Genomic DNA, 17,604 nt, shown 5'->3' on the forward strand with positions numbered 1-17,604 from the left:
CTTGTTAAATATGTTTTTATAGACATAGAAACAAATGCTAAAAGACAGTAATATCAAAAAGTTAACAGCGGGTATCTCTAGGAGTTGGGGATATAAGGAATCCTAATAACCTTCCTTATTCTTTTCTGTATTTTCCAGAGTTCCTAAAATGAACATGCACTGCTCTTCTAATCAAGGGTAAAATGAGATGTTACTTTAAAACCTAATAATAGGCTGGGCGTGGTGGCTCATGCCTGTAATCCCAGCACTTTGAAAGGCCAAGGCAGGTGGATCATGAGGTCAGGAATTCCAGATCAACCTGGCCAACATGGTGAAACCCATCTCTACTAAAAATACAAAAATTAGCAGGGCATGGTGGCAGGTGCCTGTAATACCAGCTACTTGAGAGGCTAAGACAGGAGAATTGCTTGAACCTGGGAGGCAGAGGTTGCAGTGAGCCGAGATCGTGCCATTGCACTCCAGCCTGGGCAACAGAGTGAGACTCCGTCTCAAACAAAACAAAAACAACAGGCTCTTACTTCTTGGACAAGGTTGCTAAAGATAAATAAATAAGGGGTATCCAAATAAATAAATAAGAAAGGGCTCTGAACAGAGTAGAATGGGAGAGGGGAAGTCAGGAAATTGGTGTTTTGTGGGGACAGTTTCAGTTTTACAAGCTGAAGAGAGTTCTGTGGATGGATGGCAGCGATGATAGCACAGCAATGTGAGTGTACTGATGCCACTGAACTGTATACTTAAAAATGGTGAAGGTGGTGCATTTTATGTTATGTATATTTTGCCATAATTGAAAAACCGAGGGGAAAAAAAATGAGCTCTGAGATCAAACTTCGTGCATTGAAATCCTAGTTGTACCACCTACTGCTTGTGTGGCAGTCAGCAAGGCACTAACCTCTTCCATAGTGGGGACAATTTCATTACATACATCACCAGCCTTGTAAAGATGAGATGAATTCATTCATATGAAACACTTAAAATAGTGCCAGGCATATGTTAAGTGAGCAATAACTGCTATTATCACATTATTAATAATTCGTACAAGATCTCCAAGTCCTCCAAGGTTGCAGGAAAGCAAGTATGCCTCAATGGTTGGGATACTTTGCTCTGACCCAGGGGCAGCGGAGCTGCAGAGAAGCTACACACACAGCAGTATAGCATAGGGATCTGAGCTTAAAAGGTGAGGTAGTGAGAGACAGGGTGCTGCCCCTCCTGAATCCTGAACCAAGGGGTATCCAAACACTAGCATGGTAGGGGTTCACTGTAGTGGCAACCAGTGATAGTCAGTAGGTGACACAGACTACACCATTTCTGGCTCATCTCTCTTCCTGTTTTCTACATTTCCCTTTGCTGTGCACAACAGCAGGGTGGGATTAATCATAAAGGCATTTAAAATGTTTATTCACAAAACAGATGAAGAGCTTTACCTGTAAGTCTGACTTTGAATCTGTTTTTTTCCTGAAAAACACTCTAAGGAATCACGTATTTACTGAAGAAGGAACAGATGGACCGGGAATGACATTTTAGTATTTATGAGCTAGGAATGCTTCCCTCAAAGAGATTTTGCTTTCTTTTCTCAGTCATACTGGCCTAGGGATGTAATCTTTCAACTCTAAAGCAATGCTGCATGCACTGCCATTTCTCCACATACAGCTCCGTGAGAAAATACAGCACAGCAGCATGGGGCAAGCAGGTGTCCACAGCCACAGGCTGCTAAACACCAGCCACTCAGCCCTTCCAGGGGTTCAAAGCCAATGACAAAAAGGGTGGTGTGAACTCTGCAGACCAAGGCACAAAGGACGTAGGTTTATCATCAATTCAGTAAGTAGATTTATTTTTTAATCATTTGAAAAGCTTCTAAAATTCAAAAAAGCTCTTTGAATAAAACATTGTAATCTATAATAATTTAAATGGCTTTCCATTTCTTTTAGTAACTCAGAATGAAAGCATTCAAGAAAATGGAAAGGCACATGGCTGGGTCAATTAACAGAGGGAATTAGAGGCAAAACCCAGACTGCCATAAAAACAACCTGGACCTTGGAAGAGTGTAACATGCTATTTTAAAACATAGCAACTTAATTGCAATTGTATTGCCTCCATCATCTGTAATTATTTTTAAATAATCTTACAATTATTTCAATTGCTAAAACCTACAGTGCCCTAGAGAGGTAGTAAAAAACTCACTAACACAAAGTATATTTTGTTTCCTTCCCTCTTAGACCTTTTGGAAATTCACTGCCACACCATTTTCACTTCCAATCGAATGAAGTCTGGTGTTGCATTCTCTAGATACTGTACACAACAAATATGTGTGTCTATTCCAATAATAAGGAAAACAACAATTCACATTATTAAGATCAGGCTTCAGGAAGAAACACTGCCTAGAATACTTCTATCATTGAGAGCTTCAGGCAGCTGGAAAAGTTAAACATTTCTGCCAAGCAATTTCAACCTATGACCCAGCTGAAAGCACAGTTTAAATTTATACATCAAATTAATAGCAACCGATGATGAAACTGCAGAAACTCCTAATAGCAACTGCTCATCAGCTGACAAACTGAGAAGGCTGCTTCTTCACTTGAGCACTAGAGAAACCTGAGAGCAAGGCCAAGTTTAAGCTCAACTGAAATGGAAAATATTGTATAAATGTAAAGTCTACCATTGTAACAGGACAGAAGTGCAACTACTTAAGATCTGGGGTTATAGAGAGAAAATCCCCTCAGGTGCCAGGCTAAGTGTGTCTGCTCTGTTGCCCAGATAGCAGCTTGTGGGCAGGGTACTCCCTCGCATGAGTGACCAAGCCCTGGTAGGTCCCAGGCCTCTTTCTTCACTGACAGCTGGTGGCCGGTGGCAGTTGGCTGTCCCTTGGATACAGCCATGTCTCCTGCAAAATGAAGTTGGCACTGGATGTTTCCTTTATGACACCTCTACCTCCCACAGCTATCAAGGATGAAACATGTATTGTTCTGACATTTTAGGGCCTTGGAGGGCCACATGTCTTTTTTTCCCCATCTCATGCTACTCAGTTCTGTCCCCTCCACAAGATGCCTAGCAGCTCATCTATTAGTTTGTCACCACATGAAAGGTTCTTGCCATCTGAATACCATGATTACATGCAGAACAGTTACTCTAAGGTGTCATGGGATAGCTGCCTGGGGCCACTCTGGATGGACATTTGAAAAACAGCCTGCTGCCCTTGTGCCTTCTGTCCTCAGTCCTAACAGACCATCTGGGAGGTACAACAGGAGCCAGAGTGGAGGATACATAGGCAAAAAAAAAAGGCACCATGGAGCAGGAAAAGGGTATGTGTTCATCATGCCTTAACTGAACCACAGTGTAGGTACCTCAGTGCAACCAGTGGGAAAACAAGGAGAAAAAAGCTCTAAGGAAAATGCCAATGAACAGAAAGATATCCCTTTCCTATTCTTCCTGCTTAGAAGCTAAATATCTTCAGAGTTGGGAGGTGATGTGAGCTCTCTTGCTGGGGGACTTAGCCAAAGGCTGGACAACACCTAGACAGGAATGTGGAGAAACAATGGAAGCACAGGCTGCAAGTTTATACTGGCTCACTCGGTGTTGGTGGCTTTAAGGGAATCTACTTCTACATGCATTTTTTCCTAAACACTGGTAAGCCTCAGATGGCACCTGGACTGGAGGGACCAGGCTGATCCTTGTTGCTCATTTGCTCATGCTCATTTCCCCATTCACAGTCTCCCTCTGCTACTAAAGCAAAAAAAAAAGGAGTTAATCTCCTACCATCCCAAATCATAGCATAGTATTCATACCTAGAAATGTGAAATCCTCCATGACACCACACAGGGAAGTTTAGAAACAGTACAGTTATTAGCAAAGCCTCTTATACTCAGGAACCATTAACCTACATTAGGGCTCCTTGACTGCCTGTTTCGGTTAAAGGAAAGACACAATATTAGAAATAGGATCTTCAAGCCATTTCTTCCCAGGTTGAAACATTCTGATTTTAGACCACTGTAAGCGTAGGGGTAGAGATACCAAATTTTGTTGAACTATTTTGCGACTTCTATCCTCTCTCTAGTCGGTGTTTATAACATGCCAGATTTGGCAAAGCTCCAAATCTTATCTAGCTCCGCATCTACCTTAGAGTTGGAATGTAAAGACAACACAGTTGTCATGGTGGCGTATACAGTATCACATGAATCCAGAAATAACATCACATCCCTTTTGACAGTTACTCTGACATGGGGATATGACTGGGAATGAGGTTTGGCCCCACGGTTATGTGGCAGACATTCTGTACTGAAATGAATGAGCTAAATCATCAGTTTGTGGCAAACATCTTAGGTTTCATGGTGAGATAAAGCATTTTATCAAAAACATTTTGGCAAAGATTTACTTCAGTGAAAAATATTTCAATTTTCTAAACCCTTTCTCAGTATTGCAAGGTATAACTGAGTGATAAAAACAGTTCAATGAGTTGAGATTGGAGCACTTGAGAAAAGCTTCTCTAGTGTATTTTCCAGAGGCCAAGAAGCCAATGGCTAATGAAAGGTAACAAAACCTTGTGCAAGTTAGAGTTTTTCAAAGTTGGCTTTTTAATAACACTGAAGGAAGTCCTAATTGTTGGCTTATAAATCACACATTAAAAAATTTTTTTGTAATATAATCTGACTTTTGGCATATAGTTGAGAAGGGGGTCAAAGAACTACTCTTTGACCCTCGTGTCCTGTGTACCCTGTTTCTATCCTCCTCTTCTCCTCCATCCCTTCACTCCAGTGGCTTTCTCAGCAGGGCTCAGCCTGAAGATTTAGCTCATTCATTCTGGTATTTAAATATCCAGTAATGACATTACTGGATATTTTTTTAAAAACCCCAAAACCTCCAACTCCCATCTGTCTATTTATATGAGCAAAGCTCTAAATCCTTGCATCTATTCAAAAACAAGAACATAATTGTTACTGAAAATCCTGTCTCATTCTAGCAGCAAGTGATATTCATCTCAGATATCCAAACCCAATTGAAAACAATTCTTTTCACTAATTACCATTTTACCTTTTGTTAATATTTTCATAAATTTTATAATGTTTACAATTGTAATCATTCAAAGACTAATATTTATAACAACAATGCAAAGAAACGTTTAGTACTAAAGTCTTACTGGATATAGCTTTTTAAATTTTAATTTTTAAACATATTTCTGCAATCATGAAGTATGATAAGACCCTCAGAGATTAAAAAAATTGAGTTAATATTCTATAGGAAGGGTAAAATGGAAATACAAGTTAAAGGAGACATGGAAGTATAAGCTTTTCAATTACTAAAGAACAGCCTGCTCATGTATTTATTTAACAGAATGACAGTGGCAGTCAAAACTTGATGGTGTGTGGATTCCACTAGCTACCTTTAAAGAATGATACGACACTTTACTTTCACTTTAAATAGTCAGTATTCAGGATATACCAGATCTTTGTCACCTCTTGCAATAATCCAGGACTATCCTATTCCTCCAAGACATCTGAACACACACAAGGTTGGCATGTACATGGCCTTGAGCTCAAGTACCTCCTCAAATTTTGTGCCGAGTTCCTGGGGCTGGTTGCCTAAATCACTGAGTGTGAACACCCACAAATTAACCTCTGGCTGAGCACTGCTGAGAAAGCCACTGGAGTGAAGGGATGGAGGATAAGAGGAAGATGAAAAAAGGGTATACAGAGGACATGAGGCAAGGCTTTGGGATTAAAGAGTCCTGTGACAAAGGGGCAACGAGCAGAAAGAAATAAGCAAAGGCTTCAAATGACTAAGCAGTGTCAGGATTAGTTCTCAGGAGCTGGAGATTTGTTTGTTTGGTAAAAGCTTTAGCCATAAAGATATTTAGGGTTGAATTCCAGTTATGTAAAGTACTCATTTCACGTGGTATAACCCAACATTCTGATCCTGCCCAAAACAGACTGGGAGAAGAAAAGAAGAATGTCATCAGTTTTGGAAACCAAAGTGGCTAAATGCTATTTGGAAAAAGGTAAAGTACAACGTGCAGGTGCGTGAGACGGGAGGAGATGGGGCTGTGAGCACTTGGGGCCAAGATGACAAATGCCTGAAGAGGAAACTCTCACTTTCCTTCCTAAGACGAAGTGAGACCTAGACCATATCTGGCAGATAAGCATATGTACCGTGAATTTATAAAAGCCACATATTTTGAATAATAATAGCATTACACCATAAAATGGTATCATCATAGCATATAAATCTGCTGCATATAAATCTCAGTTAAATAGAAATAAAAATGTTCAACAAATATTTAAAAATGGAATTAAGGTAGGACAGCAGTCTTTCTGTTTTCTAGATTGATGGTTATACTCTTTCTTGGTTCATAGATCTCTTTGAAAATATGTTGGCAATACAGGCTCTTTTGTAAATATATTGGAAGTACAGGCCCTTTTTCTAGAAAATTATACACAAAAAATCATACTAACAATATTACCAGCTTCTCAGATCCTTTGAAGGATATGCATGTACTCCATCTAGAGATTCCTAGACCCCAAGTTAAGAACCCCTTTTCTAGAGACTTCTTCCTTGTGGGCTACTTCATGAGAAGAAGAGGGAAGGGAAGGCTGGTGGCCTTCCTGCTTGCTCTGCCCTTGCCCCTTCTGTTCTTTGTTAAGTGGCTTATTTGGGAACTTTCTGAGGTTCAGTAGGCATTGCCTCAAAGTCAGATACAAAGCATTCAGGCTGTTTATTTGGGTTCCCAGGTACTAAAAATGCTGGCAATACAGCTAAACTATTTTTGTTTAAAGTGTTATGGATTTTAATTATTTGTTTAAAGTTTGTCAGAGAACTTTATTAAATAACTCCTTTCTTTGGAGCAAAACATGTAAAATGAATAATATTATCTGCACACTTATTGTCACTAGGGACTGAGTGAACTATCATTCCAAATTGCAGTACAACACTACAAACTCATGGCCTAATTCATTGGGACAATGCTAAAGCTCCTGTTGAATTTATATCCATTTCACACTCTAAAATATTTTGGAGCAAAATTTTCCAATGAATGCAAGTATAAACAAGGTCGGCAGAAAATCTCAGAAAGGTTTTGTTTTGTTTTGTTTTGTTTTCTCCTAGTTTAGTTTATTCACCTCGAAATAAGCATATACTTGAAATTATTTTGCTGATATGCACTATGCTTTCAACTTAATTCCAAGCAATGCCTCTAATTAAGTGTTTTAGTAAATTAGATTAAGTTGGGAAGGATTACAGATTCTGTTAGAACACTATATATGACATTGTTGACTCATATATCCAGACAAAAATTACTGTTTCTATAAGAGAACTTTAAATTTAGGATTAAAATCATATTTTAAACACATTTTATGTAACTGATTTCATTTCAGTGCACAATCCCATTATCTTTGAAATTAAACAGGAAGTTTAAACCACATTATTGTTTTTAAATTAAAGTGTTGTTCAATTAAAAATGAATGTGGAAATAACCAATTTCCTATACTAGAAATTATTCCTCCAAATATTTCTATGGAGCAAAATAAAGTGGGTATGGAAGGCATTTTTTTCTGAAAGAAATGGAAAAGAAATAGTCAAGGAGCTGGGAAATTATTAGAAAGAGGAGCTCTTGCTTCTTTATGTTATAAACATGCATATTCCCCAAAGATATTTACATAATCTCTCTCTTTTTATAAAAGAAAAATGGAGAAGGCTAGAACCAGATGCAAGAAAGAGTTTTCTTCAAAAAGCCATGGGAGAATCCCATTCACAACCAAAGAATTCGTGGCCATACTATTTTTAATTTCAGCCTGTTCTTTGGAAATGAAAAGGTGAAATGTAGTGGAAAGCATAAGCAAAAAGCTAAAACACTTTGTGGATTTATTTATAACTTCCTTCATGTATGAATACTTAGACTTTACCATAAGGGCATGATCCAGGCATCTGACATGTAGGCGTCTCATTACTTGGGGAGGTAAGGGATTAATTTTTATACTAAGGCTCATATGATGACAAAAAAAGTTGCAGAACGTTTTTTTTTTTTTACCAGAACTGTCTCTAAACCAAGAAGGGGCATTTCAGATTTCTCAACAAATGATCCTTTCATTGCATTGTCCCTTATACCACTTAGGGTGGTTCACCACCATCTCTGAGTCAACACATCTGAGATCAGACTGGCTGAGTCTTGTCTTCTGTTTTAGCCTTTGAAATCCATGGAGCAGAATGGACCAGGCCTAGAGTACAGAGTGACCTGGAAGCCACAGGGAGCCCCAGTGGAGTGGGAAGAAGAAACAGTCACGAGCCGCACATTGCGGGTGATGACGCCTGCTGTCTATGCCCCTTATGATGTCAAAGTCCAGGCTATCAATCAACTAGGATCTGGGCCTGATCCTCAGTCAGTGACTCTCTATTCTGGAGAAGACTGTAAGTGATGCACTTAAAACTGCTAAGCACGTTAATAACTCTTTTCTCAAATATAGTGTACTTCTACCAACAAATATTTGTGAACAACTACTGCATCCAAAGAGGATGTCCTAGCCGTGGGAGATAAAAAGAAATATGACACATTATTTCTATCTTAGGACTTACTGCAGGACAGTTGATCAGTATAGAGTACCAAGGAAGTATGTGGAAAGTTTCAATTTTATTCAGTTTTCTATAAAGCTGTTTCTACATTGAAAGTCAAAGACCTGGCATTTAAAGCAGCATAACTGTCATAAGATTTTTCAAGTACATTTGCCCTTATTTGTCAAGGATCCTCTAACAGCCACTTGCTGTCATGCCCTGGGCTTCAGTAGCGTGTCTGGGGTTTTGCTAATATTGATGAGATATACACCCAGATTTGTATATAGAATTACACACACACACACACACACACACACACACACACACACACACATATTCTGATACCATGGTATCTGCTGCAAATAGGTTATTGGAAGAAGAAAAAACACGGTTATTGGAAGAAGAAAAAACACTACATTCTGTATTGCTGATGCTGTGAATATTAGGGGTTATTCTCATTGCCTTTCCAGCATGTAAAGGAATAATTTGATCCAAATACAGAAGAAGGTTGAGAATGAGAAGTAGCTGAATGCAGACTTTGGATTTAGTTAAAGTGTATCTAAATACAGGATTTGTTTTGTGTTTTGCATTTTGAGCACCTGAAAACAAAAACAAAACATAGGCCTGAAATACTTGGCATTTTACATTTTGCAGGCAGTGCTATTTTTTTTTAACATAATTGCAGGATATTAATTCTGGATGAAATCTTCGGCCAACATGTTTTTATTCCTATATGAAAGTTCTTGCTCCCTTGAACAGATAAATATGGAAGATTGGGGTGAACCAGTAGTGTTGCTTACATATGTTGTCTTTATGCCCGAAGTGGAAAAGTTGCTGTAGAACTTCCATTGCTTTCAACAGATCCCTTCTCCTTAGATCCAGCATAAGCACCAATAAATGATCCACCTTCATTGAATAGACCATGGTCTCCATCTCCGTATTCGACTAAGCTGTCAGCACTTTCAGTAGGCTGCATATCCCTATTAATGGACCGAAGGCTTCCTTTGAGAGGTTTTTCATCACTGTCACTAGAAAACAAACAAAAAATAGTTCAACAAAATCTAATACTCATATTCACGTAAAGCAAGACATTCATAAGTGCTAACAGACACTCATATTAGCATTGAAGGACATTCATATTCGCATCGAAGACAGATACTAAAGGCCACATGATACTAACACACATGTTAACAAAGTTAACAAAGTCTGTAAGCACATGTTCACAAAGTCACAAACAATTTGCATCAAAACAAGCTTTCATTATTCACAACACTTCTGCTTCCTTTTAAAATTGACAGCTTAGCTTTTGTAGGACATGTGGGATTCAACATGTTGATGTCCATAGTGGCTGCTATGGTCTGAATGCCTGTGTCCCCCCAACCTTCCTATGTTGAAACCTGATAATCCATGTGAGGGTGTTAGAGGTGGAGACTCTGGGAAGTGATTAGGCCATAAAGGTGAAGCCCTTGTGAATGAGATGAGTACCCTTAGAGAAGAGGCCCCAGAGAACTGCCCTACCCCTTCCATGATGTGAGGACATAATGAGAAGGTGCTGCCTGTCACCCAGAAAGTGAAACTTTGCCAGACATTGAAAATGCTGGCACCTTTATCTTAGGCTTCCCAGAATCCAGAGCTATGAGAAGTAAGTTTCTGTTCTTTATAAGACACCCAATTTATGATATTTTGTTACAGCAGCCCCTAGTGGACTCAGACAGAGAACACATGCAATTTCTCTTGCTTTTGTGAACTTTTGGAGCTCCTGGCCTCCAAGTCTTCATCTTCTGTCTTTACTTCTGATCCTTTTGATTCTCTTATATCCTTCCAAAAAGTTTTCTTTTAAATATCAATCATATTCTGTTTTCAAAACCAAATAACTTTCTTTAATATAGTTCACAACTCAAGTTTGTTACATTTTAAGGCAGAAAGAAATGGCTGGTAAGAACATAAATAAGTATACTGTATTTATGGTAGGAGTTTTATTCATGAACAGAAGCAACTCCATTAGTAAAATGCTTATCAAATGGTATGATCTTCTAAATTTTGGATCAAGATATTTTTCAGTACCAACTAGTATTACACTATGAAGCTATACATCATATAAAATGATTTTATAAAATTTGATAAATGAAGCATTTGGAATGTAATTTAGATGTATATATATCACTTTATAATTTGTGGTATTCATCAGTGCTATTCATCAGATATGTCAGGTTTCTGGGAATAAAGCAGGATGGTTTAATCTGTTATATGCCACCATGGAATTTTCTTTAGTTTTAAAAAAAAGTGAGCAAAGGTGACACGTGTCCCTTCCAGTGCTCACTTTGCTACATTCTGTTTTCTCTGCTGTGGCGACCCTGGATCCTCATCTACCAGCCAGTGCTCCTAAGTGACTAAGATGAAAACAGCAATCTCTGTGGGACACACAACTTGACAAAGAAAATGCTTTTGGAGTTGTTTTGACAGCAGCATAACACAGGCTACCCTGACTGATATGATAGTTGGCTTTTGAATTAGGATACTGCAGTTACAGAAACAAATCAAGAAAAAAGATAAGGCATTGGTGGAGGAACCAGGTAATGAAGAGTAAAGAAAAATAACAAAAGGAACTATGATCAGAAGCTAGAAGGATTAGGACTCATGTTATGCAAGGGCACAGCATCTTATAAAAGTGTCTCCTGGGATAACGTGGAAAGTAGACATTTTCCTGATAAATGTGTAGTTTTGGGGAAAGAGGTTGGAAAACACATCAACTACTATAAAGGGATGCCATAGGAAATAATGCAGGGGATGATGTTAGCTATCTTTAAAAAGCAGCAGCAGGGTGTGGGGAAATGGGTATTGTTTTTGTTTTCTTGCCTGTAAAACTGAGCTAATACTGTCTTTCACAAGTTTTCTTTTTTTGTTTTTTGAGATGGAGTCTCACTCTGTTGCCCAGGCTGGAGTGCAGTGGCACAATCTCGGCTCACTGCAAACTCCGACTCCTGAGTTCAAGCAATTCTCCTGCCTCAGCTTTTGAAAAGTTGTTGAAGGTCCTCTCAATGATCATTGCCTCATGGAATTTGTGCCTTGTGTAATCCTCTTCCCTTGGGCTGTGGGCTAAACTTATTGACTTGCTCCTATAGAATACAACAAAATTGATGGGATATCACTTCCAAGATTAGGTTACAAAAGGACTGTGGCTTCCAACTTGGGTGCTCTCTGTTGCTCTCTGGCTCACTCAATCTGAAGGAAGCCAGCTGCCATGTTGTGAATAGCCCTATGAAGAGATGCACCTGGTATGGAATTAGGAATGACCTCTGATCTGTGAAGAACTGAAGCCCTTAGTCCAACAGTCTGTACGGAACTATATCCTGCCAACAGCTACATGAGTGGCCTAGGAATGACTTGTGCTCTGGCTGAACCTTTAGAGGAAACCATAGCCCTGGTCAAAACCTTGCTGTAACCTCATGAGAGATCCTGAACCAGAGGCACCCACCTAAGCCATGTCTGGATTCCTGAATTATGACATTGAAATGATAAATGTTTATTGTTTTAAGCTGTTAAGAATTTGTGGTTATTGTTATGTGGCAACTGGTAACTAATACAACAGTAATGAGAACAATTTGTAAAGCCCAAAATACTTTTGTCCCTCTCTTTATCTTTATTCTTTATTCTGGAAAGACCTTTATTAAGAAATGTAAAAATATAAAAAAAGGATATTGTGTAAGTAGAAGACAGAAATATAAGTATAGTATAAAGTAGAGTATGGGTAAGCTCAAATGTATATCAATTAGCTAATGAAAATACTCCATATCCCTGGCTAGAGTGATGAATCCAGGGATGAGAGAATCAGGACCAATCAGGTTTCTTATTTGATATACGCTCTGATTTCCCATGTGCTAAAATCGATATAAACCTGGAACTTACAATAGCTCTGTTAGCTGAAAAAAAAAAAAATTGATGATATTAAAAGAAAAAAGAGCTAAGAGGTTGAGAGAGTAGTAGAAAGGGGAAGATGGAGAGAGAACAGGAGACTTAGACAATTTAACACATCCCCCAAAAGATTCCTACCTAACTTAGACTCTTGCCATTCCTCCCTTGCCTGACGTGTCCTCACACATTTGGTCATCCTCTATCCAGTGATTAACAGTAAGAATCCTTTTTATCCTTTAAGGCTTAGCTTATCTCATTTGGATGATCCTTTTTCCCAAAATCCTACCTGGGCAGAAATAGTTGCTCTCTTTTGTGCTCCTTTATTCTATTCAATTTATTACACTTATTTGCATATAGAGATATTTTTCTCTGCTGATTAGTTGCATCTAGAGGACAGGGTTTGTAACTAACTTACCTTTGCAGGTGCAACACAGTAGGTATACTGATATGTGTATATGGATGCAAACTGGATACAACCTGAGTTCATAATGACCATGCTAAAGATGTTTTAGCTACGCCAAATAGATAGTCAACCTAAATAAAAATAGTACCTTTGTGTTAGGCACAGAGCTTCAAGAAAAGTGTCCTAACCCACACTTCTGCCTAGACTGTAGTTCTTTATACACCCTCACCACACACACAGAAATTTGGTAGATAGTACTTAAGTGGGCCCTATTTGAAAGAAAGTATTCTTTATAGGATCATTACATTATGGTTCTGTAACCTTTTTATTAAGAATAAACACTTTTTTGTTGATTTAAGCTTCCATGATGAATATGTGTTTTGATACATTTTAACACAGAATCTTATGTTTACCTGTATTCACCAAAGGTTTCATCTTTTACTGACCGAATTTCTGGATCTGGATGCAAATCTTCCTTTTCTTTAACTAAAAAAGAAAAAAAAAAAAAGGAAGGGAAAGTAATGCAGCTGTGTTCCTCACACCCTGCTTCTTCCCCTCACCGACTTTACACCTATCCTGCCCTAGAGGAAGTTAATTTAGTGACAGTCTATGTGAAGACAGTCAGAAGGTGCAAAAAGCCAAAGAAAGGTGCCCTGGGTGTGTTTCTGAAAGGAGACTCTGGGACATGGTCACTAGAAAGGTGAAGGTGAATTCCGATTTTGGCCTTTCCTGAAGCCAGGAAGTTGTTTCCTGCTGCTGCGAGCCTGCGAGGGCTACCTCCATGAACCACGCAAAGCCAAGAGCAAACCCAAGTATCAGGATGGCAGGAGACCCATGGTCAGGGCACCTCTAGCCCATCCACAGCACTGTACCATCTGAGTCCCCACCACACACCAAGCCCCGAATCAACCCAGGCCTCGCTGGGTCTGGGGAAAGTCTCTGAAGCTGGCCTAACTACAACACTCCTCAATCACACGGAACCACCCCTTTTAACAGAGGAAAGCAGGTCTTGGGCTCACAGCAGCTCAAAGGCTACAGCACAGCAGTGGTTTAACGACATGCTGGGGTGGGTGTCACTGCCATTGTTGTATCAAACCAATGAGCTTTGGGCTGCGTTGGGTTGATGACTTAGAGAGGGTTTATTACACTTTCAGTAGTAAGAGCTCCCTTCTAAAGTAAGTTCTGTATTTGTGATTGCACCATAACCCATCGTGCAGATATGCAGACGTGTCTGATAGTGTTTGTTTTTACCCTTTTCATTCTATTCTTCCCTGTATTTTTGAAAGAACAAAGACATTTTGACCATCCAAACACTCTGATTAGAAAAGAATGGCAAAAGTACAAATGACGACATAAAAATAATCAGCCAGCCTCCCTGTCAACATGGGGAAATAGAAAAAGTGAGAATAGAGTAAGATAGTGGAAAACAGAACACTAAATTCTTCCATGCCACGAGCACAGATAAGTCAACACTTGCAAGAATAGGGAGAGGGTCAAGAAATCAACCTGGGGAAACAGAGAAAGGTACAAACCTCTTTAAAAGCAATTTTCTTTATTGTTGCTAGAGTGCTGCTTACGTAATAACATTTTAATTTTAATGAAAAGATTGACAGAAAGGAAACCATTAGGTAACAGTGTGGGTAGTTTGTGGACATGGAATTAAAATCATACAGGTAGCCTGGGTGTGGAGGGTCACACCGGTAATGCCAGCACTTTGAGAGGCCAGGGCCGGTGGATCCCTTGAGTCCAGGAGTTCAAGACCAGCCTCGGCAACATGGCGAGACGCCGTCTCTACAAAAAATACAAAAATTAGCCAAGTGTGGTGGTGTGCGCAGCCGGGTGGTGGTAATCACAGCTACTCCAGAGGCTGAGTTGGGAGGATCACTTAAGCCCAGGAGGTCAAGGCTCCAGTAAGCTAAGATCCTGCCACTGCATTCCAGCCCAGGCAACAGAGTGAGACCCTGTCTCAGAAATAAAAAAAATCACAAAGGTAGCATGAAAATGAATAAGGTTGCAAAATAAATCAGAGACTCTAACAGCTTTGCTAGTTATAGCTGATGAGATTAAGTGACAGCTTTTAAAATACCAATCTATGAACATCACGATGGCCCAGATGAAGAATGAAAATCACCCTGGGGACCAATGACCCAAACTTACCATGGCGATGGCCCTCATTTCCCAGCAGGCAATCTTGATGTCGTCTGCAGCACTAGTATTGAGGAAGAAGTCACCCGAGTCTTTCCTGAGGTGGAGCTCCACCTGCAGGAGGCAGATTCAGGGAGAGCTTGGCTGTGTGTTGGAGTGGGAGGGGGTCCCCCGGTGGTCTTACCCAGGCAGCCGGCAGGGCAAGGGCTGTATCTGGAAGCCAAGATGGTCGTAGATGGTCACCTCTTCCAGGTTCACCCTCACGTCCTCTACCAGCACGAACTCTGTGGCAGCCGATGAAGGCACTGGAGGGTCACGCTGAAGGGCAAGAACATCAGATGCATGAGGCCATGGGACACCCGTGGGCCGATACCAGGTCATCCTGCAGGCCACTCTTCAAGAAGAGCAGGCCCAGAAGACCCAGGGCCTGGCCTTGCTCCCAGCCAAAAGCCCTGATAAACCCCTGGTGCTCCTGAGCCCTGTGGGATGGCCAAGTCCTCTTTGAGGCCTCCCATCAGCCCCCCAAGGTGGAGTGAGTTGCCGGCTCCTCCACTCCAGACCCAGAAGTAGGTTGGCAGCAGTCCCGCTTAGATGCCTCCCCACCCTACCAGGCCCCAGTGGTGGGTGACTCACACACACCCTCCCCTTCAAGACCTCACAGCAAAGGGCCAGCTTCAGAGCATGTGGCAGACACAACTCCAGGCAGGGACAGGAAGGCCGCTGCTGGCCAGGCTAGGCAGTGGGGATGGGTCCCCTGGAAGAGTGGCCAAGCCTGGCTCACAAGAGAACAAGGACAGCCTTCATCCCCTAGGGCGGCACATGACCCACAGAGCTCTGCTTCCTGCCTCATGCCACACAAGGGAGCCACCCAGATCTGAGGCCCCCGGGGAGTCCCGTGTTTGAGCACCTCCTCGGGGCCACAGTTGTGCCAGGCACTCAGGGTGCAGCAGCTGCCCACAGGGAGAGGCGACTCCAATGCACGGATGGAAGAGAAGGAGCAGGCCAAGAGCAGTGGCTCCCACCTGGAATCCCAGCACTTTGGGAAGCCAAGGTGGGACGATCACTTGAGCCCAGGGGTTCAAGACAGGCTGGCCAACATGGCAAAACCCCGTCTCCACTAAAAATATAAAAAATGAGCTGGGCGTGGTGGTGCACACCTGTAATCCCACATACTCAGGAAGCTAAGTCAGGAGAATCGCCTGAACCAAGGCAGTGGAGGTTGCAGTGAGCTGAGATCACGCCATTGTACTCCAGCCTGGGTGATGGAGTGAGATTGTCTCGAAAAAAAAAAAAAGGAGAAAAAAGTGCAGAATCCTGGGGGGAACATGTCAGGGTGTTCAGGCAGAAGGCCATGACGCCCCCCCCATTCCCGACCAAGGGATTCCTGGTGCCAGTGAGGGCTGAGCCAAGAGGGACAGGCACAGCTGTGCCCCTTCAGGGGCCATCTCCCTCCAGACCAGCCTCCCCAGTGCTGCCCTCGTGGGCCGCAGTCTCTCCCAAAGCTTGCTCCCCAGGAGGCAATAGAAGCACCTCATCCTGGCATTTAGTAACTGTGGGAATCCAGCCCCACTTTCTCCTTCCCGCCTATGCCTGCTGCTTCCACCTAAACGTAGAAAGACCTACATTTCCTAGTGGTCGTGCCCTCTGTGTGGTGGCTGTCATCCATGCAGGGCTATTCCTGGGGAGCCCTTCCCTTCCCCACCTCCAGTGCACCTACCGGGCCCCTACTATTAATAGCAGCACCTCTGCCTGGGGTCCCCGAGAGGCTGGGGTGGGAGAGAGGCAGTCCAGCAGGCAGAAATCCATGTCCCCAGATGGTGGCAAGTGTGTGCGAGGTGTGAGTATGTGAGTGCGCATGTGTGTGTGGGGGGGGTAGAGGTTTCTGCACCATGGCAGAAGGAAGGCAGAAGCAGTTCTGGGATCCAGGGCAGAAGAGGCTCCTCTGTGTCCGGGGCTCAGGGACGCTGCCCAGAGTGCCAGATATCTCAGCTGGGACTGAAGGGACAGGAGGGCACCCAGTGCAGGAAGGTAAGTGGGGGACTCCAAGCAGTGGGGACTATTTGTAGGAAACATGATGGCCTGACCCACACGGGCACAGGCACACAGGGTGGTCTGTAAGGCAGGGCCGTGGGGAGAACAGGTTGCCCAGGCGAGCCCTGGTGGACAAGGAGGAGGGCTTCTCCTTGAAGGTCTCAGGGCCAGCCGGTGGGTGGTGTAGGCCAGAGGTGGCTTTTCCTTGGATCCCTCTGGGAGCCTGAAAGGAGGGGTGTGGGTGGGGGAGGCTGGAGGCAGTGAGGCTGGCGAGGAGGCAAAGTTCAGTTGAGCCCACTCCCAGGTCAGGAGCAGAGTCAGGGTCTCAGGGCTGTGGCCCAGCGAGGGGCTCAGAACTATTCCACAGCCCCGGCCCTGGAATACAGGCTCAGCCTCTGTGGGACTCGAGCACTCCCAACCTGGCCCCAGTCACTCGTTCAGACTAGCACATCCTTCCAGAGAGCCACCCTCGGTCATCCTGGGCCTTTGCAGAGGCTACCCTCCTGCCCTTGTCTCTACTCACTTAGGTGACCCCTCCTCACACCGCAGGGCTCAGCACACTGGCCTCCAGAAAGCCCCGCTTC

General features: G+C 42.3%; 1 protein-coding gene across 21 annotated transcripts in view; it reads right to left on the bottom strand.

Moving 5' to 3' along the window:
* LOC105728196 (nuclear pore membrane glycoprotein 210-like) overlaps positions 1–17,604 on the bottom strand; it is a 54,379-nt gene that overhangs the window by 24,774 nt on the left and 12,001 nt on the right. For 8 of the 21 annotated variants that reach the window (XR_010337205.1, XR_010337216.1, XR_010337215.1 and 5 more), the window contains 3 exons: positions 15,002–15,307; positions 13,258–13,330; positions 9,330–9,557 (listed from right to left, as the gene is read on the bottom strand). Coding sequence is in view for 8 of the 21 variants with exons in the window: in XM_064361928.1 (XP_064217998.1) it covers positions 13,283–13,330; positions 15,002–15,053; positions 15,174–15,307 (234 nt within the window). In the remaining 13 variants the exon portion in view is untranslated. Of the gene's footprint in view, positions 1–3,779; positions 3,895–9,329; positions 9,558–13,257; positions 13,331–14,997; positions 15,308–17,604 lie in introns of those variants that run through there. The other 13 variants (XM_064361928.1, XM_064361934.1, XM_064361936.1 and 10 more) reach the window with 6 other exon arrangements.

Source organism: Aotus nancymaae, unplaced genomic scaffold (genome assembly GCF_030222135.1).
Source record: "Aotus nancymaae isolate 86718 unplaced genomic scaffold, 86718_ANA_hifiasm-v0.15.2.pri h1tg000046l, whole genome shotgun sequence".
NCBI lineage: Eukaryota > Metazoa > Chordata > Mammalia > Primates > Aotidae > Aotus > Aotus nancymaae.